Source organism: Macaca nemestrina, chromosome 8 (genome assembly GCF_043159975.1).
Source record: "Macaca nemestrina isolate mMacNem1 chromosome 8, mMacNem.hap1, whole genome shotgun sequence".
Taxonomy (NCBI): domain Eukaryota; kingdom Metazoa; phylum Chordata; class Mammalia; order Primates; family Cercopithecidae; genus Macaca; species Macaca nemestrina.
The window spans coordinates 115084115-115110168 of record NC_092132.1 but is presented as its reverse complement, the minus strand read 5'-3'; the positions used below and the strand labels follow the sequence as shown (position 1 = coordinate 115110168).

At 36.8% G+C, this 26054-nt stretch overlaps 1 protein-coding gene across 2 annotated transcripts in view; it reads left to right on the top strand.

The window, feature by feature from the left end:
* Positions 1-26054, top strand: part of LOC105476556 (disintegrin and metalloproteinase domain-containing protein 32) — a 153773-nt gene that overhangs the window by 64445 nt on the left and 63274 nt on the right. For both annotated transcript variants that reach the window (XM_011732590.3, XM_011732589.3), the window contains exons 11-12: positions 2437-2573; positions 19316-19496. In XM_011732590.3, the coding sequence (XP_011730892.2) occupies positions 2437-2573; positions 19316-19496 (318 nt within the window). The remainder of the gene's footprint in view (positions 1-2436; positions 2574-19315; positions 19497-26054) is intronic.

Here is a 26054-nt window from a genome sequence, read left to right as displayed (position 1 = left end):
GAACTTGAAACAAGTTTCTTCTGACTACTTGACCTCCATAAGGCTGCACTTAGACCAGTAGATTAAGATGGTATTCAGTTTTTCAGGGTAACTTTAGTTCTGACTCAGAATCCAATAAGCCCCAGAAGTCCTAGCTATTTTCTTTTCCTGCATGCACAGTTATTCTAGTGAATAGCTACAGGTCCCTCTGTGGAAGGCTTGGAGGAATAGTCACAGTTTCATCTGTATGGCAGGTTCCTTCTTTAAAGGTACTCTCTTAGTTGAGAATCCCTGAGGTTGTGAATTGATTTAGGTCTGGGAATCTGCATCACAGCAACTCATGTTAAGTTGTTGCCACCAGACATAGATATCAAGAAAACCTTCAGTATGATGCTCATATATTTTATTTTTAGGGTCCCTGAAATAATTATCATAATCCTTGTAGGTCAAAACAGCTTTGATAATATGTAAGCCCCTTTAGCTTATGGTGGTAATTGCATCCACCTTGTCTCAGTTAAGCCGTGCCACATGGCCTGTAACACTCCTGGTCCCAGTGTTCCTGTTGCAGCTGGGCGTGGTGGCTCATGCCTGTAATCCCAGCACTTTGGGAGGCTGAGGCATGTGGATCATTTGAGGGTCAGGAGTTTGAGACCAGCCTGGGCAACATGGTGAAACCCTGTCTCTACTAAAAATACAAAAATTAGCCAGGCATAGTGGTAGGTGCCTGTAATCTCAGCTATTTGAGAGGCTGAGGCAGGAGAATCACTTGAACCCAGGAGGTGGAGGTTGTAGTGAGCCAAGATCATGCCATTGCACTCCAAGCTAGGCAACAAGAGTGAAACTCCCAGATCCATTGCATTAATTATGTGCTACCGTCATCTCTAGTCTACAAAACAACAACCAGCAGAGATTTTTGATGATACTGGTGTGTCTTTCAGCAAAGCATTTCCAAGTGTCTTGAAGGAAATATCCTCCCAGCTGTCTTTGAATGTTTGATCAAGGTAGTTGCCCAACAGGTTTCACACAGTAGATTCCTTCAATATTACCATATTCCTGAAACTCAGCACTTTTTCACCATACAGTATGCCAGCAAAGCTCCATTATTTTGACCTTACTGACAGTAGGCTCCCGTTAAGTCTAACTTCAGTTAACATGACTCCTGCTTTTACTTGGCACATTAAATACAAAATCCCAGGTGAGTCATGATTAAAATAAATTTTTTCCAGTACAGCCTTCTATTTCATACTGTCTGATCAATCCTTTTCAAAATATAAATTATCCCCTTCCAGAGCAGTACACTGATACTTCTCCTTCAAGACCATGTTGAGAATTAATTCTTGATTTGGACCTAGAGGCAATGTGGGGTAGTGAGACTAATGTTCCAGCTATCTTCACTAAAACTTTTTTTTTTTTTTTTTTTTTAAATGCAGGAGCTCTCTCATTGTTTGGAGAGGGCTTCCTCTGCTGGCAAGGGAAGTAAAGAGATGTTATTCCAATTGTTTGCCTCCCAAGTTTCAGATTCTAATGCTTTTCCCACCAAATCTGATGCTTTTCCCACCAAATCTGGTGGGTTCCAGCCTGGTCCTCAGCCATGTCAATCCATGACTACACAAGAGTTACTTCATTGCTGCTGCAGAGGCTTTCTGATTCCCCGTTTGCATTTTCCATTGCTCATTTGCAGTATTCCCTTTCTATTCTTCATTATGTGCATCCTTTAGGGCTCTTATAAGAAATTAGTTGACCCCAAAATCTTTATTATCCCTATTGTCACCATAACAATTAAATGTCTTTATCTTCCTCCTCCTGCATCATATCCTATGCCAGCTTTGGTAATAATTTGAGAAATCATGATGTCATTTCATACCATGAATTACCAATGCCCCATTTCTTTTTCGCAAGGAAGTTATCTGTGTTACATATATGAACAACCTAATCCAATAGTGCCATCTGAAGGATCTGTTTTCTGTGGCTTCTTTTCATACCAGTCACTGTGTCAATGAGGTTCCTAGTAGGCAGCAGGGTGAGCACTTAAATTGGACAATTTGGTTAATGGCCATTTCATGAACTGGGGGTTGGAGGAGATGATATGGATTATCCAAAATGAGTTTTAGAGCTATTGTAAGAAGTTAGGTGAGTTGAAGATTCTGGTCCATATAACCAACAGTGTAATGTATATTTTCTTTATCAAAACAATTCTTTTGTATATTGATAGTAACTACCTAAGAATTATGTTAGGTGTCCAATTGTTAAATTATCACAAAGCTTGGCATACACTCAATATGCTTCTATCTCAGTAAAACTTCATAAGAAGAGCTTCAGCTTCTCACCTGTTCAAGGATCCATATCTCCCTAATTCTCTTTCATTTGATACAATAAAATATTCATAACCAGAAAATTATTTTTTACCACCCTCTAGAGAATTATCTTTCCTTAGAATTTTCTTTGTTGTTATTATAGTACCCCAAGGAGATAACTCTGGAGGCATTTTCAGTTATTGTCACCCAGATGCTGGCACTCAGTCTGGGAATATCATATGATGATCCAAAGAAATGTCGATGTTCAGAATCCATCTGCATAATGAATCCAGAAGCTTTGTAAGTTTTAACAAAATATTTATTGCTTATGTTTATTTCATTTTAAATATTCAGAGTGTGAAAATTTACTATTTACGTAAAGCACAAATTAGCTATCAATGGGCCAAGTTCACTACAAAGTATAAACATGTAATTTTAAATGTAAAAGTAGTATTAAGTGTAAATTAAAGGCAATCAGGATAACAAATCCAATCTGCAAGATATATTAGCAAAAGAATATGAAAGCACTTAGTAAGGATCTTTAAAAATATTTCAGCAGAACATAATAAGTGGCCTTTGTTTTAGACAAGGTATTTTTGGTTTTGCTTTTAGAATAGTCTGATTTTATGAAAAAAAAAAAAAAAAACCCTAACATCCAAAAGAGTAAGAAGTCCTAGTTGGAGACAAATATATATATATAAATATATATATATATATATGTTTATATATATATTTGTGTGACTTTTGATAAATTACTTGACTTTGCCTAGGTTTACTTTTCTCATCTTTAAATGGGTATAATTATGCCTATTCTTTTATTTCACAGGGTGATATAAGAATAAAAGAAAAAAAGTGAAATAGGAAAGGGTTTTCTAAACTGTAGAGTTCTATAAGTATGTCATTGATTAGCTACAGTGATTTCTAAACTTATTAATCTTCCCCAAATGGTATATCAGACAAGAACTACAGCAGGTGTCATTAGCATTTTGTAGTTTTTCTGTTTGTAGATATGGCCTATGATGTGGGTAAGCCATTCATTACTGAAGAACAGTCAAAGGTCAAAAGTGAAAATAAGACATTAAATTTTGAAAACATATTATTTTTATGGGTACTCCTAAGCACCTCTTAAGGGTTAATTTTTATGTTCTAAAGATAACCCAAACTCAACATATATACCCATAAATATAGCTCAAACTCAACATATTTCATATATATATACACACATGCAATTATATTAAAAATTAGCTCTAAAAGGAATGTGTGTATATATGTATATATACACACCCAAACACACATACTCACACATATCCATATATGTATATATATAATTGATATGCATATGTCCATATAGATTGATAAATGGAATCTATCTATGTATCTATCTATGTATCTATGTATCTATCTATCTATCTATCTCTCTGTCTATCATCTATCTATCTATCCATTCATCTATCACAACAATATGAGAATAATTATTTTGGGCTCATTGTTCATATGGCCAGCTATTTTCAAGTATGCTAGGACAATATGTTTTGTGTAGGTCACCCAGAGCCTATGATTAATGATAATAAGATGAACAAATATTTACATTGTACTTACTATGTTCTAGAGACCATTCCAAGCACTTTACATATATTAACTTATTGATTCTCACAATATCTCTACAGGACAGTTCCTATTATTCCCATTTTTACAGATGAGAAGCTAAGTTATAAAAAGGATAATTACTCGTGGTCAGATGGCTAGTTTGTGGCAGACTTGGGTTTTGATCCTGTATTAGTAAACCTTTAAGTTCATGTGGTATTTTATGTTTAAAATGCTTTCACATATAATCTCCAATTTCCTACAAATCTCTTGTGTATGAGTAGAGTATTATATTAATTTTTACAAAATCTAATAATAGCACACATGTATAACTCTTTTGCATATCCACAGTATATCTCACACATTATTCTATGTTAATTCTCAAAGAAAACACGTAATTAATTACATAATTCATTTTTTTCCCAATTTTTATTTATTTATTTATTTTTAAAATTTTTAAAAAAATTATTATTATACTTTAAGTTCTAGGGTACATGTGCATAACGTACAGGTTTGTTACATATGTATACTTGTACCATGTTGGTGTGCTGCACCCATCAACTCGTCAGCACCCATGAACTCGTCATTTACATCAGGTATAACTCCCAGTGCAATCCCTCCCCCCTACCCCCCATGATAGGCCCTGGTGTATGATGTTCCCCTTACCGAGTCCAAGTGATCTCATTGTTCATTTCCCACCTATGAGTGAGAACATGCGGTGTTTGGTTTTCTGTTCTTGTGATAGTTTGCTGAGAACGATGGTTTCCAGCTGCATCCATGTCCTTACAAAGGACACAAACTCATCCTTTTTTATGGCTGCATAGTATTCCATGGTGTATATGTGCCACATTTTCTTAATCCAGTCCATCACTGATGGACATTTGGGTTGATTCCAAGTCTTTGCTATTGTGAATAGTGCCACAATAAACATATGTGTGCATGTGTCTTTATAGCAGCATGATTCATAATCCTTTGGGTATATCCCCAGTAATGGGATGGCTGGGTCATATGGTACTTCTAGTTCTAGATCCTTGAGGAATCGCCATACTGTTTTCCATAATGGTTGAACTAATTTACAATCCGACCAATACTGTAAAAGTGTTCCTATTTCTCCACATCCTCTCCAGCACCTGTTGTTTCCTGACTTTTTAATGATTGCCATTCTAACTGGTGTGAGATGGTATCTCATTGTGGTTTTGATTTGCATTTCTCTGATGGCCAGTGATGATGAGCATTTTTTCATGTCTCTGTTGGCTGTATGAATGTCTTCTTTTGAGAAATATCTGTTCATATCCTTTGCCCACTTTTTGTTGGAGTTGTTTGTTTTTTTCTTGTAAATTTGTTTGAGTTCTTTGTAGGTTCTGGATATTAGCCCTTTGTCAGATGAGTAGATTGCAAAAATTTTCTCCCATTCTGTAGGTTGCCTGTTCACTCTAATGGTAGTTTCTTTTGCTGTGCAGAAACTCTTTAGTTTAAATAGATCCCATTTGTCAATTTTGGCTTTTGTTGCCATTGCTTTTGGTGTTTTGGACATGAAGTCTTTGCCCATGCCTATGTCCTGAATGGTATTACCTAGGTTTTCTTCTAGGGTTTTTATGGTATTAGGTCTAACATTTAAGTCTCTAATCCATCTTGAATTAATTTTCGTATAAGGAGGAAGGAAAGGATCGAGTTTCAGCTTTCTACTTATGGGTAGCCAATTTTCCCAGGACCATTTATTAAATAGGGAATCCTTTCCCCATTTCTTGTTTTTGTGAGGTTTGTCAAAGATCAGATGGCTGTAGATGTGTGGTATTATTTCTTAGGGCTCTGTTTTGTTCCATTGGTCTATATCTCTGTTTTGGTACCAGTACCATGCTGTTTTGGTTACTGTAGCCTTGTAGTATAGTTTGAAGTCAGGTAGCATGATGCCTCCAGCTTTGTTCTTTTGACTTAGGATTGTCTTGGCAATGCAGGCTCCTTTTTGGTTCCATATGAACTTTAAAGCAGTTTTTTCCAATTCTGTGAAGAAACTCATTGGTAGCTTGATGGGGATGGCATTGAATCTATAAATTACCTTGGGCAGTATGGTCATTTTCACGATATTGATTCTTCCTATCCATGAGCATGGTATGTTCTTCCATTCGTTTGTGTCCTCTTTTATTTCACTGAGCAGTGGTTTGTAGTTCTCCTTGAAGAGGTCCTTTACATCCCTTGTAAGTTGGATTCCTAGGTATTTTATTGTCTTTGAAGCAATTGTGAATGGAAGTTCATTCATGATTTGGCTCTCTGTTTGTCTGTTACTGGTGTATAAGAATGCTTGTGATTTTTGCACACTGATTTTGTATCCTGAGACTTTGCTGAAGTTTCTTATCAGCTTAAGGAGATTTTGGGCTGAGACAATGGGGTTTTCTAAATATACAATCATGTCATCTGCAAACAGGGACAATTTGACTTCTTCTTTTCCTAACTGGATACCCTTGATTTCTTTCTCTTGCCAGATTGCCCTAGCCAGAACTTCCAACACTATGTTGAATAGGAGTGGTGAGAGAGGGCATCCCTGTCTTGTGCCAGTTTTCAAAGGGAATTTTTCCATTTTTGACCATTTAGTATGATATTGGCTGTGGGTTTGTCATAAATAGCTCTTATTATTTTGAGGTACGTTCCATCAATACCGAATTTATTGAGCGTTTTTAGCATGAAGGGCTGTTGAATTTTGTCAAAAGCCTTTTCTGCATCTATTGAGATAATCATGTGGTTCTTGTCTTTGGTTCTGTTTATATGCTGGATTATGTTTATTGATTTGCGTATATTGAACCAGCCTTGCATCCCAGGGATGAAGCCCACCTGATCATGGTGGATAAGCTTCTTGATGTGCTGCTGGATCCGGTTTGCCAGTATTTTATTGAGGATTTTTGCATCGATGTTCATCAGGGATATTGGTCTAAAATTCTCTTTTTTTGTTGTGTCTCTGCCAGGCTTTGGTATCAGGATGATGTTGGCCTCATAAAATGAGTTAGGGAGGATTCTCTCTTTTTCTATTGATTGGAAGAGTTTCAGAAGGAATGGTACCAGCTCCTCCTTGTAACTCTGGTAGAATTCAGCTGTGAATCCACCTGGTCCTGAACTTTTTTTGGTTGGTAGGCTATTAATTATAGCCTCAATTTTAGAGCCTGCTATTGGTCTATTCAGGGATTCAGCTTCTTCCTGGTTTAGTCTTAGGAGAGTGTAAGTGTCCAGGAAATTATCCATTTCTTCTAGGTTTTCTAGTTTATTTGCATAGAGGTGTTTATAGTATTCTCTGATGGTAGTTTGTATTTCTGTGGGGTCGGTGGTGATATCTCCTTTATCATTTTTTATTGCATCTATTTGATTCTTCTCTCTTTTCTTCTTTATTAGTCTTGCTAGTGGTCTATCAATTTTGTTGATCTTTTCAAAAAGCCAACTCCTGGATTCATTGATTTTTTGGAGGGTTTTTTGTGTCTCGATCTCCTTCAGTTCTACTCTGATCTTCGTTATTTCTTGCCTTCTGCTAACTTTTGAATGTGTTTGCTCTTGCTTCTCTAGTTCTTTTAATTGTGATGTTAGGATGTCAATTTTAGATCTTTCCTGCTTTCTCTTGTGGGCATTTAGTGCTATAAATTTCCCTCTACACACTGCTTTAAATGTGTCCCAGAGATTCTGGTATGTTGTATCTTCGTTCTCATTGCATTAATTACTCTAGCCATCAATTCTTCCACTTTTTTTTCAAGATTTTTAGTTTCTTTGCGCTGGGTACGTAATTCCTCCTTTAGCTCTGAGAAATTTGATGGACTGAAGCCTTCTTCTCTCATCTCGTCAAAGTCATTCTCCGTCCAGCTTTGATCCGTTGCTGGCAATGAGCTGCGCTCCTTTGCTGGGGGAGATGCGCTCTTATTTTTTGAATTTCCAGCTTTTCTGCCCTGTTTTTTCCCCATCTTTGTGGTTTTATCTGCCTCTGGTCTTTGATGATGGTGATGTACTGATGGGGTTTTGGTGTAGGTGTCCTTCCTGTTTGATAGTTTTCCTTCTAACAGTCAGGACCCTCAGCTGTAGGTCTGTTGGAGATTGCTTGAGGTCCACTCCAGACCCTGTTTGCCTGGGTATCAGCAGCAGAGGCTGCAGAAGATAGAATATTTCTGAACAGCGAGTGTACCTGTCTGATTCTTGATTTGGAAGCTTCCTCTCAGGGGTGTCACCTGTGAGGTGTGGGGTGTCAGACTGCCCCTAGTGGGGGATGTCTCCCAGTTAGGCTACTCAGGGGTCAGGGACCCACTTGAGCAGGCAGTCTGTCTGTTCTCAGATCTCAACCTCCATATTGGGAGATCCACTGCTCTCTTGAAAGCTGTCAGACAGAGTTGTTTGCATCTACAGAGGTTTCTGCTGCTTTTGTTGTTGTTGTTTTTGTTGTTTAGCTGTGCCCTGTCCCCAGAGGTGGAGTCTACAGAGACTGGCAGGCCTCCTTGAGCTGCTGTGAGCTCCACCCAGTTTGAGCTTCCCAGCGGCTTTGTTTACCTACTTAAGCCTCAGCAATGGCAGGCACCACTCCCCTAGCCTTGCTGCTGCCTGCTGTGCTAGCAGTGAGGGAGGCTCCCTGGGCGTGGGACCCTCCTGGCCAGGTGTGGGATATAGTCTCCTGGTGTGCCCGTTTGCTAAGACCCTTGGTAAAGCGCAGTATTGGGGTGGGAGTTACCCGATTTTCCAGGTGTTGTGTGTCTCAGTTCCCCTGGTTAGGAAAAAGGATTCCCTTTCCCCTTGTGCTTCCCAGGTGAGGCGATGCCTCGCCCTGCTTCAGCTCTCGCTGGTCGGGCTGCAGCAGCTGACCAGCACCGATTGTCCCACAATCCGTAGCGAGATGAACCCGGTACCTCAGTTGAAAATGCAGAAATCACCTGTCTTCTGTGTTGCTGGAGCTGGGAGCTGGAGACTGGAGCTGTTCCTGTTCGGCCATCTTGTTCCGCCCCTACATATTTCAATTTAATGTGTTTATTAAAAAGCCTTGGAGTATAAGTAGCCAAAGTGATCTACTTTTACTTGATACACAGTTAATTAATAGGTACGCTTTAGCAGGTGTCAGTAGTACCAGCAGTGATTTATTGGGTACCTATTAAAAGTCAGATAATTGAATTAGATACTTCACTTATTTAATTATACTTAATTCTCACAGCCTCACCTATCTATGAGGTAGACAGGCATTATCCCTATTATGCAGATGAAACTACTAAGACTTAGATAATTTAATCACTTTGCCTAACTATGTCCTCATAAGTCATAGGGTTGGTATTAGTCAACAAGTTTATCTAATTTCAAAGCCTTGTTTCATTCTATAGTCTACACTTCCTTCATATAGAAGACTTAATATATTGGCATTCACTTTAAGTAGCAAGAAAATATTAGTAACATGTATTTGTAGTAAATTCATTTTTATACTTAAGCACTCCTTCCATGATATCTTTTTTTTGGGTAAAACTATGTCTAAATGTATTTTTATTGTTGAAAAAATTCTACTGATACATAATAATTATACATATTTATTGGGTACATGTGATATTTTCATATCTGTATACCTGTGTAATGATCAAATCAGGGTAGTTAGAATATCCATCCTCTCAAACATTTATCATTTCTTTGTGTTGAAAACATCAAATCTCCTCTTCTAGCTATTTTGAAATATACAATAAGTTACCATTAATTACAGTTACCCTACTTTGCTATTGAACACTAGAAATTATTCTATCTAACTGTGTCTACTTATTAACTAACCTCTCTTCATTCCCCTACCCACTCTTCCCAGTCTCTGGAAAGTATCATTCTACTCTCTCTCTCTCTTTTTTTTTTTTTTTTTTGAGATGGAGTCTCACTCTGTTGCCCAGGCTGGAGTGCAGTGTTGCAATCTTGGCTCACTGCAAGCTCCACCTCCCAGGTGCACGGGATTCTCCTGCCTCAGCCTCCCGAGTAGCTAGGACTATAGGCACCTGCCACCACACCCGGCTAATTTTGTTTTTGTATTTTTAGTAGAGATGGGGTTTCACCATGTTAGCTGGGATGGTCTCGATCTCCTGACCTCGTGTTCCACCTGCCTCGGCCTCCCAAAGTGCCTACTCTATATCTTTATGAATTAAACTTTTAAAGTCCTGCACATGATTGAGAATTGTGATATTTGCCTTTCTGTGCCTGACTTTTTCCACTTAACCTAATGACCTCCTGTTCCATTCATGTTGTTACAAATGAAAAAACCTCATTATTTTCTATGGCTGAATAGTATTCCATTGTGATGTATACCACATTTTCTTTACCCATTCATCCATTGATTCACACTTAGGTTTATTCCATGTTTTGTCTATTGTGAATAGTGCTGCAATAAACATGAAGGTTCAGGTATCTTTCTAATATACTGATTTCCTTTACTTTGGATAAATACCAAGTACAAAGATTGCTGGTTTGTATTGTAGTTCTAGTTCTAGTGTTTTGAGAAACCTCCACAATACTTCCTATCAAGGCTGTATGAATTTACATTCCCACTAACAGCGTATGAGTTGCCTTTTCTCAACATCATTGCCAGTATTTGTTAGTTTGTATGTTGCTTGATAATAGCCATTCTAACTGGGGTGAGATCATATCTCATGGTGGTTTTGATTTAAAAATTTCCAGTGATTACTGATGCTGAATATTTTTTCATGTCAGAAAAGACAGCAGGTTGGCAATTTGTATGTCTTCCTTTGAGAAATGTCTATTCAAATCCTTTGCCCACTTTTAAGTGGGATTATTTGTGTGTGTGTGTTTAAACTTTAATTTTAGGTTCAGTTGTACCTGTGCAGGTTTGTTATAAAGGTAAACTTGAGTCATGGGGGTTTGTTGTACAGATTATTTTGTCACCCATGTACTAATCCTGGCACCCAATAGTTGTTTTTTTCTGATCCTCTCCCTCCTCCCACCTTCCACCCTCAAGTAGGACTCAGTGTCTGTTGTTCCTCTGTATGTGTCTATGTGTTCTCATCCTTTAGCTCCAAGATATGTGGTATTTAGTTTTCTCTTCCTGTGTTAGTTTGCTAAAGATAGTGTCCTCTAGCTCCATCCATTGTCCTGCAAAAAACATGATATCATTCTTTTTATGGTTGCATAGTATTCCATGGTGTGTATGTGCCGCATTGTCTTTATCTGGTCTACCAATGATGAGTATTTAGGTTGACTTCATGTCTTTGCCGTTGTGAATAGTGCTGCAATGAACATTATACGTGCATGAGTCTTTATGATAGAATGATTTATATTCGTTTGGGTATATACCTAGTAATCACATTGCAGGATTGAATGGTAGTTCTATTTTTAGCTTTTTGAGGAATCACCAGTGTTTTCTACAATGGTTGACCTAATTTACACTCCCACCAACAGTGTATAAGTGTTCCTTTTTCTCCACAACCTCACCAGCATTTGTTTTTTTTTTTGACTTTTTAATAAGCATTCGGATTGGTATGAGATGGTATCTCATTGTAGTTTTGATGTGCATTTCTCGAATAATCAGTGGTATTGAGCTTTTTTTTCATACGCTTGTTGGCTGCATGTATGTCTTCTTTTAAAAAGTGCCTATTCATGTCCTTTTCCCACTTTTTGATAGGGTTGTTTGTTTTTTTTCTTGTAAATTTGTTTAGGTTCCTTATAGATACTGGATATTAGACCTTGGTCAGATACATAGTTTGAAAATATTTTCTCCTGTTCTGTAAGCTGTTTGTTTACTCTGTTGATTGTTTCTTTTGCTGTGTAGAAGCTCTTTAGTTTAATCAGATTCCATTTGTCAATTTTTATTTTTGTTGTAATCGATTTTGGAGTCTTCATCATGAAATGTTTGCCAGTTCCTATGTACAGAATGATTATTGCCTAGGTTGTCTTCCAAGGTTTTTACATGTTGGGCTTTACATTTAAGTCTTTAATAAATCTTGACTTGATTTATGTATATGATGTAAAGAAGGAGTTTCAGCAGGAATGGTAGCAGGTCTTCTTTTTCCATCTGGTAGAATTTGGCTGTGACTCCATCTGGTCTTGGGTTTTCTCTTTCGGTTAGTTGGCTATTTATTATTGATTCAATTCCAGAACTTGTTATTGGTCTTTTCAGGTAGTTAATTTCTTGCTAGTTCAGTCTTAGGAGATTGTATGTGTTCCAGAATTTATTCATTTCTTCTAGATTTCCTAGCTTGTGTGCCTAGAGGTGTTTGTGGTAGTCTGTGATGGTTATTAGAATTTCTGTGGGGTCAGTGTAACATCCCCTTTGTCATTTCTAACCTTTACCATTATGTAATGCCCTTCTTTGTCTTTTTTTATCTTTGTCCGTTCAAAGTCTGTTTTGTCTGAAATTAGGACTGCAACACCTGCTTTTTTCTGTTCTCCATTTGCTTGGTTGATTTTTCTCCATTCTTTTATTTTGAGCCTATGGATGTCATTGTATGTGAGACGGTTTTCTTGAAGATAGCATATCATTGGGTCTTATTTCTTTTTCTAGCTTATCACTCCATGTCTTTTAATTGGGACATGTAGCCTGTTTACATTAAAGGTCAGTTTTTATATGTGTGAATTTGATCCTACCATCGTGTTGTTAGCTGGTTATTTTGCAGACTTGTTTTTTGTGTGGTTGCTTTATAGTGTCACTGCTCTGTATATTTCAGTGTGTTTTTGTAGTGGCTGGTAATGGTCTTTTCTTTCCACATTTAGTGCTTCTCTCAGGAGCTCTTGTAAGGCACATCTGATAGTAACTAATGCCCTCAGCATTTGCTTGTCTGATGTCTTTGTTGATTTTCTGTCTAGATGATCTGTCCAGTGCTTCAAGTGGAGTGTTGAAGTCAACAACTATTATTGTATTGGGGTCCATTTCTCTGTTTAGTTCTAATAATGTTTGTTTTATATATCTGGGTGTTCCAGTGTTTGGTGCATATATATTTATAATTTTTATATACTCTTGCTGAATTGTTCTCTTTATCATTGGAGACTTTTTTCTTTTTATGTGTTTTGTCCTATAATCTATTTTTTTTCTGACATAAATAGTGAGTGTAGCTACCCTTTCATGCTTTTGGTTTCTGTTTGCCCAGAATGTTTTTTTTTTCCTTTTCCTTCACTTTTGATCTACATGTCTTTACAATGTAAGTGAAGTTTTGTAGGCAGCATATATATTTTTAAATCCTTTCAGCCAATCTATATTTTTCAATTTAGGAATTTAAGCCATTTATATTTTAGATTATTATTGATAGATTAGGACTTACTCCTGTCATTTGTCAATGTTTTGTGATTGTTTGATATATTCTTTCTTTCATTCTTCTTTTTTTTTTTAGGCAGGGTCTCACTTTGTCACTCAGGCTGGAGTAAAGTGGTGTGATCTTGGCTCACTGAAACCTCTACCTCCTGAGTTCAAATGATTCTCCTGCCTCAGCACCCCAAGTAGCTGGGACTAAAGGTGTGCACCACCATGCCTGGCTAATTTTTGTATTTTTAGTGGAGATGGGGTTTCACCATGTTGGCCATGCTGGTCTCGAACTCCTGACCTCAGGTGATCCACCCACCTCAGCATTCCAAAGTGCTGGGATTACAGGCTTGAGCCGCTGCTCTCAGCCTTTCTTCCTCTTTTATTATATACCTTTACATTAGATAATTTGGGTCGTGAGAACATTTAACATTTTATTTTTTTTTCTCTTCTTCTTTTCTCATCTGTTCCATCAGTGAGTTGTATACTTGTATGTGTTTTCATGATGGTAGCTATTCTCCTTTTACTTCCTGGTTTAGGATTCTCTTAAGCATTTCTTATAGGACTAGTCTAGTGGTGACAAATTCCTCGTTTTTTTTTCTTGTCTGGAAAAGACATTTTATTTCTCCTTCATTTTTGAAGGATAGCTTTGCATATAGTATTCTTGGCTGATAGTTGTTTTCTTGCAGTACTTTCAATATGTACTTTCATTCTCTCCTGGCCTATAAGGTTTCTGCTGAGAAATCTGCTGTTATTCTCATGGGTATTCCTTTATATGTGACTTGACATTTTTCTCTTTCTGTTTTTAGAATTCTCTGTTTGTTTTCTACTTTTGATAGTTTGACTATATATGTGCTTTGAACAAGACCTTTTTGGTTGAATATATTTCGAGATCTTTTGTTACCTGTATCTTGACGTCTATATGTCTTGCAAAACTTTGGAGAGTTTCAGCTATTATTCCTTACATAAGTCTTCTGTGCCTTTACATCTCTTCTTCTTCTAGTCCCAAAATTTGAATATTTGGTTCCTGTATGGTGTTTCATATGTCATGTAGGCTTTCTGTCATATATGTATATAATTTGTCTGATCAGGTTATTTAAAAAGCTCTATCTTCAAGTTCAGAAATTCTTTCTTATGATTAATCTGGTCTATTGTGGAAACTTTCTTTTGTATTTTTAATTTTATTTATTGAAATAATCAATTTCAAGATCTCTGTTTAGTTCTTTCTTATGATATCTATCTCTTTGTTAAATTTCTCATTGAAATTATGAATTGTTTTCCTGATTTCTTTGTATTATTTATCTGTGCTCTGTTTTGTCTCACTAAGTTTCTTTATTATCATTATTTTGAATTATTTTTCAGACATTTCATAGATTTCTTTTTGTTTTGGCTCTGTTACTGCATAATTTTTGTATTCCTTTAGAGGTATATTTTTTCTTTCTTTTTTCATGCTTTTTTATGTCTTTACATTAATATCGGCACATCTGGTGTATCAGTGGCTTCTTACAATTTTATGAATTGACTTTAATGGGGAAATACTTTTCCCTATAGATGTATTTATAGATGTATCCAGGTGACATGCTCAGGTGCCAGCAGTGGTGGCAGTTGGTAGAATGGACCTGTTCTCAGGTCTCCAGATGGCGTGCATGGGCACTGAAGTCAGCAGGTGGGGCAAGCTTGTCCTCAGGCCCCAGAACAGCATGTTATCAGGCCAGTCCCAAGTCCCTCTGAAGGTAGATGCAGATACACAGTGACCTTGACATTGGAGGGTTCTAGCTTGCCGTCAGTTGCAGCAGCCCTGGGCAGGAAACTTTCAAGCTCTGGGTAGAATTTGTTTGGTTCCCTTCATCCTTGAGGTAGCCTTTTTGGTGCACTGCACCACTCATTTCCTGGGCTGTAGATGCAGAATCAGCTAGAGTGCTGGAGACACAACTACATTCCTGGGTCAATCCTGTTTTGTGACACTGCAGCCCTCTGGGTGGATGTGTGGGTATGTCAGTGGCATGATAGGGATGTGGAGATGCTGGAACTGTTGGGATTCAGTTCAGGATCGAACCTGAATCAGGTGGTTTGGTGGGGCTGGGCTCTCAAAATGGTGTAGTGCTGTGTCAGCTTGCGTCTTGGTGGGTGGGGGATGGGGTGTTTGGGACCCAGCACAAACACCCTCTGTGAAACAATACCAACTTGTGGACTCCAGGCACCTGCCTACACTAATCTCAGAGCCTTTGTGGGCTGAGGGACTGTCCCATCACTAGGACTGCAGCCGTCCACAATGGGAATGTGGGTGGCTGGGCATCTTGTTTACCTTCTCTTGCGATGAGGAGTTGCTTCTGGATTTGAACTTATTATGGCCAGGCTGGCTTCTTTGCTCCTCTCTCTTTCTATGCCTCAGAAGTCTTTTTTGTCACTTTTCCAATGAATTCCAGTGTTCTCTCTTAGAACCTCTATTTAATGTCTGGTTATCTGCTTGTTCTTTTGGTCTTTTTTGTGCATGAGAAAAGTGCCAGTCTCCCTTAGTCAGCCATTTTGAAGCCCCCTCCTATTCCTGATATATCATTTTGATAATTTAATTTATATATAGTTTTTAAAAGTGACAACTTGTGTCTTTCTTATTCATACATTTAAAAAATTTATAATTGACCAAAATTTTTACGTGTATATGGGGGCACAGTGTAATGTTCCAACATTTGCATATATTGTATAATGATGAAATTAGGGTAATTCCGATATCCATCACTTTAAACATTTATCATTTCAGTGTGGCAATAACATTCAAAATCTGCTCTTCTAGCTATCTTGAAATATGCACTACATTGTCATTTGATATAGTCACCCTACTGTGTAATAAAATACCCGCACTTACTCTTCCTGTTTAGCTAACTTTGTACACATTAACCAACCTCTCCCAGTCTTCCTCTCTCTCTTCCCCTCACCAGCCTCTGGTAACCACTATTGTACTCTCTATTTCTATGAAATCAACTTTTTAAAAATTTCACACATGAGTGTAATCATGTGGTGTTTGTTTCTGCGGTCTGGCTTATTTCACTTAACAGAATGTCCTCCTGCTCCATTTATGTTGTCAGAAATGATAGGATTCCATTCCTTTTTATGGTGGAATAATATTCCATTTACATATATACCACATTTTAAAAATTAGTTTATCTGTAGATGGGCATTTATATTAATTTCATGTATTGGCTATTGTGAATAGTGCTGCAATAAACATGGGAGTGCAGATATCTCTGTGCTATTCTGATTTATTTTTTATAGCTATAAACCCAGTAGTGGATTGCTGGATCATATAGTAGTCCTATTTTTAGGTTTTTGAGGAAGGTTCATATTGTTTTTCATAATGGTTGTGTAATTTACATTTTTGCTAAGAATGTTCAAGATATTGCCTTTATCCCCATCTTTTATAGTGTGTAATTTTTTTGTCTTTTTGATAATACCCATTTTTTGATCACAAAGAATGAAACAAACACAACCTAAAAACTCTACCCTTTAACTCCCTTCTCCCCAATTTTGAGTTTTTGATCTCTAAATTTACATATTTTTATATTACCTATCTCTTAAAAATTGTTATTGTTTTTCAATATCTTTGGCTTTTAATCTTTATACCAAAGATATGAAAGTTTTACACCCCATAGTTACAGTGTTAGAGTGTTCCAAATTTGTTTACTTTTATACCTTCACATGTTTTCTTGTTGCACATTAGCATCCTTTTCTGTCAGATTGAAAAACTTCTTTTAGCATTTCTTATGGTTTGGTGGTGATGAATTCCCTCCACTTTTGTTGGTCTAAGAGTTTTGAATCACTCCTTCATTTTTAAGGATAGTTTTCCTGGGTACAATATTCTTGGTTGAAAGTTTTTTCCTTCAGGACTTGGAATATGTCATTCCACTCCTTCCTGGTCTTTAAGGTTTCCATAGAGAATTCTGCTGCCAGATGTATTGACACTCCTTCATATGTTATTTTCTTCTTTTCTCTTACTGCTTTTAGGAGTCTCTCTTGTCCTTGACCTATGAGAGTTTGATTATTATATTTATGCCTTGAGGTAGTTTTATTTGGGTTGACTCTTCTTGGTGATCTTTGACCTTCTTATAACTGGATATTTATATTTAGGTTTGGACAATTTTCCATTATTATTTATTTGAATAACCTTTCTACCCCCTTTCTCTTCCTCTACTCCCTTTGAAGGTCAATGACTCTTACATTTTCTTTTTGATGCTATCTCATTGATCCAATAAGTGTTCTTTGTTCTTTTAAATTCCTTTTTTCTTTTTTCTTCTTGATGTATTTTCAAATAGCCTGTGTTTGAGCTCATGAATTCTTCCTTTTGTTTGATCACCTCTGCTTTTCAGACCCTCTAATACATTTTTCAGTTTATCTGTTATTGCTCCAGGAATTCTGCTTGATTTTTAAAATTATTTCAATCTCTTTGTTAAGTATCTCTGATAGTTTTCTGAATTGTTTCTCTGTGTTTTCTTGATGTTATTTGAGCTTCCTCAAAACATCTATTTTGCATTTTCTGTGTAAGAGTTCACACATCTTTCTCCAGGTTTGGTTACTGGTGCCTTATTTATTATACTTGATGGGATCATATTTTCCTGAATGTTATTAATGCTTATGGCTATATCTGGGCATTAAAGAATTAAGTATTTTTTCTAGTCTTCACAGTCTGGCCTTGTTTGTACTGGTCCTTCTTCAGAGGACTTTACGGAAATTCCAAGAGTACTGGCTGATGAGTTAAGACTGTGGTCACTGCTGCCATTTCAGCACTAGATAGCACCTTAAGCTCAATTATGCTGTGGCTCTCTTGAAGATTCCTATGTATCCAACCCTGATGGACTTGGGGAATATCAGAGACAGTCCTGTGGGTTTCCAAGCCCGAAGTCTCTTGCTCACTTCCTTTTTCTTCCCCTAGCAGAAGGAGTCGCTGTCTACACTGCACTGTCTGAAGTTGCAGGAGAGGTGTGTGTGCACTTTCATGGCCACTGCAACTGGCAGCTTACTGGCTCACACCTGAATCCCATGGTCTCATAGACCAGCACAGTAATGGTTAGGGTTTGCTCACCTAACACCCACAGTCACTATTACCTGATTGCTGCTGATATTTATTCATGGCCTAAAGCTTCCTTCGTCAGCCAGTGGTGAAGCTGGCCAAGGCTTGGCTCCATCCCGCTGGGGTGGCGAATTGCCTTCTGAGCTGGGGCAGGTCTAGAAGTCTGTGGGCACCAGCTGGAATCAGGGATCACGGGGTTCAGCTGTTGCTTTGTTTTATGGTAGTGGGGCTGGTACATGTTTCTCAGGCAAAGTCCCATGCACACTTCTTTCTCCCTCTCCTAAAAGACAAATTCACTCTCTATGTGCACTGCTTCAGATTGGGGAAGGGATGGTGTAGGCAATGCAAAACTGTCATTCCTACCCTCTTCAATGTGTCTTTTCTTGTTATTATGCCAACCAGTTACTGTGATCTTTTACCTCATTCTTTTAGCTCTTGTGAAGGTATTTTCTTGCATGGATAATTGTTCACTTCAGTGTCCCTATGGAGGGATGATCACCGGAGGGTTCTATTCCATGATCTTGCTCTGCCTTCTCTTCCACATCTCATCTCTTAAATCCTCACTTTCAAGGTAATGTGCACAGACGAATCTGTAATGAAATCTGGCACATAACAGGTACTCAATAAATCTCAGTTTCTTCCTTGCATTACAGATGTTTACTATATACAAATAAAGTAAAAATGGACTTCCTATGGAACTGTTCAATGAATTCTCTTTATTATTGGTATATGGGCATAATAATATATAATTTTGATAAATATACAATTTTTTTCTGAGCTATTTGAAGAAGTTCAGGACTAAGCACATTATCATTTGTTTAATAAAATTTTGTTGTTAATTGGGTGTTAATTTTTATTTGAAGTGATGTCTGTCCAAGTCTGGGTGCTAATTTTTATTTGGAATAATATCTGTTCAAATCCTTTGCCTATTTTAAAATTGGATTACTGTGTGTGTGTGTTTTGCTGCTGAACTGTACTTAGCTTTGTTTTAATAAGAACATGTATTCCAGTGAATAAAATCACATGACGTCCTCAACTATGATTTTGGCCTCTAAGCACTTACTATAAACATTTGTAATAGTCAATTGAATTTAACATTTTGAAATTAATTTATATCATATAGAAATGTGTTTTCAGAAGTATATTGCCAATGACATTATATGGATTCATCTTTAGGCAATCCAATGGTGTGAAGACTTTTAGCAGTTGCAGTTTGAGGAGCTTTCAAAATTTCATTTCAAATGTGGGTGCCAAATGTCTTCAGAATAAGCCACAAATGCAAGGAAAATCTCCAAAACCAGTCTGTGGCAATGGCAGATTGGAGGGAAGTGAAATGTGTGATTGTGGTACTGAAGCTGTAAGTATGATAACTAGGAAAATTGATTAATGAATTTATTTTTAGTTTATCTTTTTCATAAATGTCATGTATCTCAAATGAGTACCATGCAGAATGTTGACAGTAAGTGAAGCTGGGTTGAAATACAATAAAATACTGTCTAGGTTTTGTAGGTTGAAGAATTTTGAACAGGTTTAAAATGTACTGCACAAAATTATTGGTAATGGGAAAGAGAAGAGTCTAGAATAAACTTTTGAGTTTCAGACTACATAGAGTTCTTTACAAATCTCTGCTTAACCTTTGGACATTTTACAGATGTTTTAATGAAGATTGATTAAGCAGCCCAATGTGTCCTTTAGGGTTTTACTTCACAATGGAATCAGTAGTTAGTACAGGAATCTGTATCAATATTGTAATATGAACACTAGATATTTTGGTTATTCACTTGATAGGGAAACTCTGAAAATATAATGAATTCAAAAGGCCTAGGGTTTAATGCTTTTATATAATTCAATATTTGTAGCAGTACTGCAAATGTTATAAATTTCCTTGGTTACAAGGCAGACAAAAATTTATTAGGATTTGTTCCATCCATAGGTCTGAATTACTTGTACCATATCACATTATTTTAATTACTATGTTTTTGTATTATGTTTAACAATTTAGTAAGAACAAGTCCTTTCTTTATTTTTTATTTTATTTTAATTAATTTATTTTTTGAGATGGAGTTTTGCTCTTGTTGCCCAGGCTGGAGTGCAATGGTGCAATGTCGGCTCGCTTCAACCTCTGCCTCCCGGGTTCAAGCGATTCTCCTGCCTCAGCCTGCCAAGTTGCTGGGATTACAGGCACCTGCCACCATGCCTGGCTAATTTTGTATTTTCAGTAGAGACAGGGTTTCATCATATTGGTCAGGCTGGTCTCAAACTCCTGACCTCAGGTAATCCACCTGCCTCAGGCATTCCGAAGTGCTGGGATTGCAGGCATGAGCTACCACACCTGGTTCTTGATTTTTTTTTTTTTTTTTTAAATCAATTTCATTGGGGTATAATCCACATACAGTAAAATGCACCCATTTTAAGTGTACAGGTTGATGAGTTTCAACAAATGTATATAACCTTTGGTATAATTAAAATATATTTTTTCATAATCCCCAAAAGCTTATTCATATTTGCAGTCATTTCTACCTCCACTTGTCTCCAGACAATTTCTGATTCTGTTACCTTTGCCTGGTCTAGAAAGTCATATAAATGAAAGGACATAGCACATATTGTTTGTGTCTGGCTTTTTCCTTTCAATATAGTGTTTTTGAGATTCATCCATTTATTTCATATCACAATAGTTTCTCCCTTTTAATTTTGAGTAATATTTAATTGTATAGATATACCATAATCTGTTTTAAACATTCACCTGCTAATGGACATTTAAGTTGTTAAACTATTGGTCCATTATTCTTAATTTGTACAAGTACAACTGCTAGGTCATATGATACATGTATGTTTATAAGAAATTGCCAAAATATTTTCCAAAATGGTCATATCTTTTTACACTCCTGTCAGCAGCATATGAAACTTTGAGTTCCTTCGTATCTGAACTAGAATTTGTTATTATCCACTTCTTAAATTTTAGCTATTCCAGTTGTTTTGTAGTGGTTTAAATTTGCATTAACTTTTAGCTTCCACAAATAAGTGGGAACATGCAGTGTTTGTCTTTCTCCACCTGGCTTATTTCACTTAATATAATGACCTCCAGTTCCATCCATATTGTTGCATATGACTGAATCTCATTCTTTTTTATGGCTGAATAGTACTCCATTGTGTATATGTACCACATTTCCTTTATCCATTCATCTGTAGATAGACACTTACGTTGCTTCCAAATCTTAGCTATTGAGAATAGTGCTGCAATAAATATGGGCATGCAAATATCTCTTCGACATACTGATTTCCTTTCTTTTGGGTATATACCTAGGAGTAGGATTGCTGGATCATATGATAGCTCTATTTTTAGTTTTTTGAGGAACCTCCAAACTGTTCCACATAGTGGTTGTACTAATTTACACTCCCACCAACAGTGTACAAGGATCCCCTTTTCTCCACATCTTCACCAACATTTGTTATTGCCTACCTTTTGGATAAAAGCCATTTTAAATGGGATGAGATGATATCTCATGGTAGTTTTGATTTGCAATTCTCTGATGCTCATTGATGTTCAACCCCTTTTCATATATTTGTTTGCCATTTGTATGTCTTCTTTGGAGAAATGTCTATTCAGATCTTTTGCCCACCTTTAATCTGATTATTAGATTTTTTCCTGTAGAGTTGTTTGAGCTCCTTATATGTTCTGGATATTATCCAGATGGGTATTATCCCTTGTCAGATGAGTAGTTTGCAAATATTTTCTCCCATTCTGTGGGTTGTCTCTTCACTTTGTTGACTGCTTTCTTTGCTATGCAGAAGACTCTTAACTTGATGTGATCCTATTTGTCCATGTTTGGTTTGGTTTTGTGTGCTTGTGGGGTATTATTCAAGAAATCTTTGTCTAGTCCAATGTCCTGGAGAGTTTCTCCAAAGTTTTCTTGTAGTAGATTCATAGTTTGAGGTCTTAGATTTAAGTCTTTAATCCATTTTGATTTGATTTTTTTATATGGTAAGAGAGAGAGGGGCCTAGTTTCATTATCATGCACATGGATATCCCGTTTTCTCAGCATCACTTACTGAAGAGACTGTTCTTTCCCCAGTGTATGTTCTGGACACTTTTGTCAAAAATGAGTTTACTGTAGATGAATGGATTTATTTCTGGCTTCTCTATTCTGTTCCACTGGTCTATGTTTCTGTACCATATCATTTTGGTTAGTATTCCTCTGTAGTATAATTTGAAATCAGGTAATGTGATTCCTCTAGTTTTGTTCTTTTTGCTCAGGATAGCTTTAGCTATTGTGGGTCTTTTTTGGTTTCATGTAAATTTTAGGATTTTTTTCCTATTTCTGTGAGGAATGTCACTGGTATTTTTATAGAGATTGCATTGAATTTGTAGATTGCTTTGGGTAGTGTGGCTATTTCAACAATTTTGGTTCTTCTAATCCATTAACATGGAATATTTTTTCATTTTTGGTGTTCTCAATTTCTTGCATCAATGTTTCATAGTTTTCATTGTAGAGATCTATCACTTATTTGATTGAATTAATTCCTAGACATTTTATTTTATTTATAGTTATTGTAAATGGGATTACTTTCTTGATTTTCAGATTGTTCACTGTTACCATATAGAAATGTTTTTCTTCTTTTTTGATATAAATGCATAGAGCTATAAACATACCTTTTATTTTTATTTTTTTTTTCTCTTTTTTTTTTTTTTTTGAGACGGAGTCTCACTCTGTCGCCCAGGCTGGAGTGCAGTGGCCAGATCTCGGCTCACTGCAAGCTCCGCCTCCCGGGTTCCCGCCATTCTCCTGCCTCAGCCTCCCGAGTAGCTGGGACTACAGACGCTCGCCACCTCGCCCGGCTAGTTTTTTGTATTTTTTAGTAGAGACGGGGTTTCACCTTGTTAGCCAGGATGGTCTCGATCTCCTGACCTCGTGATCCGCCCATCTCGGCCTCCCAAAGTGCCAGGATTACAGGCTTGAGCCACCGCGCCCGGCCAACATACCTTTTAGTACTGTTTTGCTCTATCTCATAGATTTTGGTATGTTGCATTTCCATTATCATTTGTTTCAAGAAATTTTTAAATTTCCTTCTTAATCTCCTCATTGACCCACTGCTAATTCAGGACCATATTGTTTAATTTCCATGTATTTGTAATAGTTTCCAAAATTCCTTTTGTTATTGCTTTCTTGTTTTATTCCATTGTGGTCAGAGAAGATGCTTGATATTATTTAATTTTTTTGAATGCTTCAAGATTTCTTTTGTGACCTGACATATGATCTGTCTATACCTGAGAACAAGTCATGTTCTGAAGAAAAGAATGTGTATTATTCAGTTGTTGGATGAAATGTTCTATAAATATCTATTAGATCCATTTGATCTATAGTGCAGATTAAGTTTGATGTTTCTTTATTGATTTTATTGATTTTCTGTCTGGAAGGTCTACTGACTGCTAAAAGTGGGGTGTTAAAGTCTCCAGCTCTTATTGTATTGGGTCTATCTCTCTCTTTAGCTCTAATAATATTTGCTTTATATATCTGGGTGCTCCAGTGTTGGGTGCATATATATTTACAATTGTTATATACTCTTGCTGAAATGAGCCTTTTATCATTATATAATTACCTTCTTTGTCTCTTATAGTTTTTGTCTTGAAATGTGTTTTGTCCGAGATAAGTCTAGCTACTCCTGCTCTTTGTTTAGTTTCCATTGGCAAAGGATCCCTTTCCATCTGTTTATTTTCAGTCTGTGTATGTCTTTATAGGTGAAGTGTATTTATTGTAGGCAACAGATCATTAATTTCTTTTGTTTTTAAAATTCATTCAGCCACTCTTTGATTTTTGATTGGAGTGTTTAGTTGATTTATATTCCATGTTATTATTGATAAATAATAACTTTCTCCTGCCATTTTGTTATTTGCCTTTCTTCTTCCTTTCCTTTCCCCTTTCTTCTCTTTCCTTTCCTTCCCTTCCCATTTCCTTCATTTTCCTCTTTCCTTCATCTTCGTTTTAGTAAAGGTGATTTTCCTCTAGTGATATGATTTAATTTCTTGCTTTTTATCTTCTGTGTATCTGTTATGTGTTTTTAGATTTGAGGTTAGCATGAGACTAGCAAATACTATCTTAGAGCCCATTATTTTAAGCTGATAACAATTTAACACTGCACAAACAAGCAAGAAGACTAATCAAAATTCTGTTTTTAATTCCTCCCCCTGCTTTTCAACTTTTTGTTTTTTCTACTTATATATATTGTACTGACTATGTCGTGAAAAGTTGTAGTTATTATTTTGATTGGTTCATCATCTAGTCTTTCTGCTTAGAATAAGAGTATTTTTATGCGCCCCAGTTAAAGTGTCATAATATTCTGTGTTTTTCTTTGTAGGTACTCTTACCAGTGAGTTTTGTACCTTCAGATGATTTATTAATGCTCATTAACATCCTTTGCTTTCTGATAAAATAGTTTCCTTGTGCATTTCTTGCAGGACAGGTCCGGTGTTGATGAAATCCCTCAGCTTTTCTTTCTCTGGGAAAGTCTTTATTTCTCCATTATGTTTAAAGAATATATATATATATTTTTGCCAGATATGCTATCTTAAGGCAAAAGTTTTTTTTCCAGCACTTTTAAATATGTCATGCCTCTCTCTCCTGACCTGTAAGATTTCTGCAGAAAAGTCTGCTGCCAGACATATTGAATCTCCATTGTATATTATTTGTTCCTTTTCTCTTGCTGCTTTTAGGATCCTTTATCTTAGATCATTAGGGGTTTGATTATTAAACTCTTTGAGGTAGTTTTCTTTGGGTTAAATCTGCTCAGTGTTCTATAACCTTCTTGTACTTGGATATTGATATCTTTCTCTAGGTTTGGGTAGTTCTGTTATTATATTTTTGAAAAAAGCTTTCTACCCGCACCTCTTTATCTACCTCCTCTTTAAGGCCAGTAACTCCTAGACTGGCCCCTTTGAGGCTATTTTTAGATCTCGTAGATATGCTTCATTCTTTTTTATTCTTTTTTTATTTGTCACCTCTGTGGATTTTCTTTTTATTATTATTATTATTATTATACTTTAAGTTCTAGGGTACATGTGCATAACGTGCATGTTTGTTACATATGTATACTTGTGCCATGTTGCTGTGCTGCACCCATCAACTCGTCATTTACATCAAGAATAACTCCCAATGCAATCCCTCCCCCCTCCCCCCTCCCCATATTAGGCCCCGGTGTGTGATGTCCCCCTTCCCGAGTCCAAGTGATCTCATTGTTCAGTTCCCACCTATGAGTGAGAACATGCGGTGTTTGGTTTTCTGTTCTTGTGATAGTTTGCTAAGAATGATGGATTCCAGCTGCATCCATGTCCCTACAAAGGACACAAACTCATCCTTTTTTATGGCTGCATAGTATTCCATGGTGTATATGTGCCACATTTCCTTAATCCAGTCTGTCACTGATGGACATTTGGGTTGATTCCAAGTCTTTGCTATTGTGAATAGTGCTGCAATGAACATACGTGTGCATGTGTCTTTATAGCAGCATGATTTATAATCCTTTGGGTATATACCCAGTAATGGGATGGCTGGGTCATATGGTACTTCTAGTTCTAGATCCTTGAGGAATCGCCATACTGTTTTCCATAATGGTTGAACTAGTTTACAATCCCACCAACAGTGTAAAAGTGTTCCTATTTCTCCACATCCTCTCCAGCACCTGTTGTTTCCTGACCTTTTAATGATTGCCATTCTAACTGGTGTGAGATGGTATCTCATTGTGGTTTTGATTTGCATTTCTCTGATGGCCAGTGATGCTGAACATTTTTTCATGTGTCTGTTGTCTGTATGAATGTCTTCTTTTGAGAAATGTCTGTTCATATCCTTTGCCCACTTTTTGATGGGGTTGTTTGGTTTTTTCTTGTAAATTTGTTTGAGTTCTTTGTAGGTTCTGGATATTA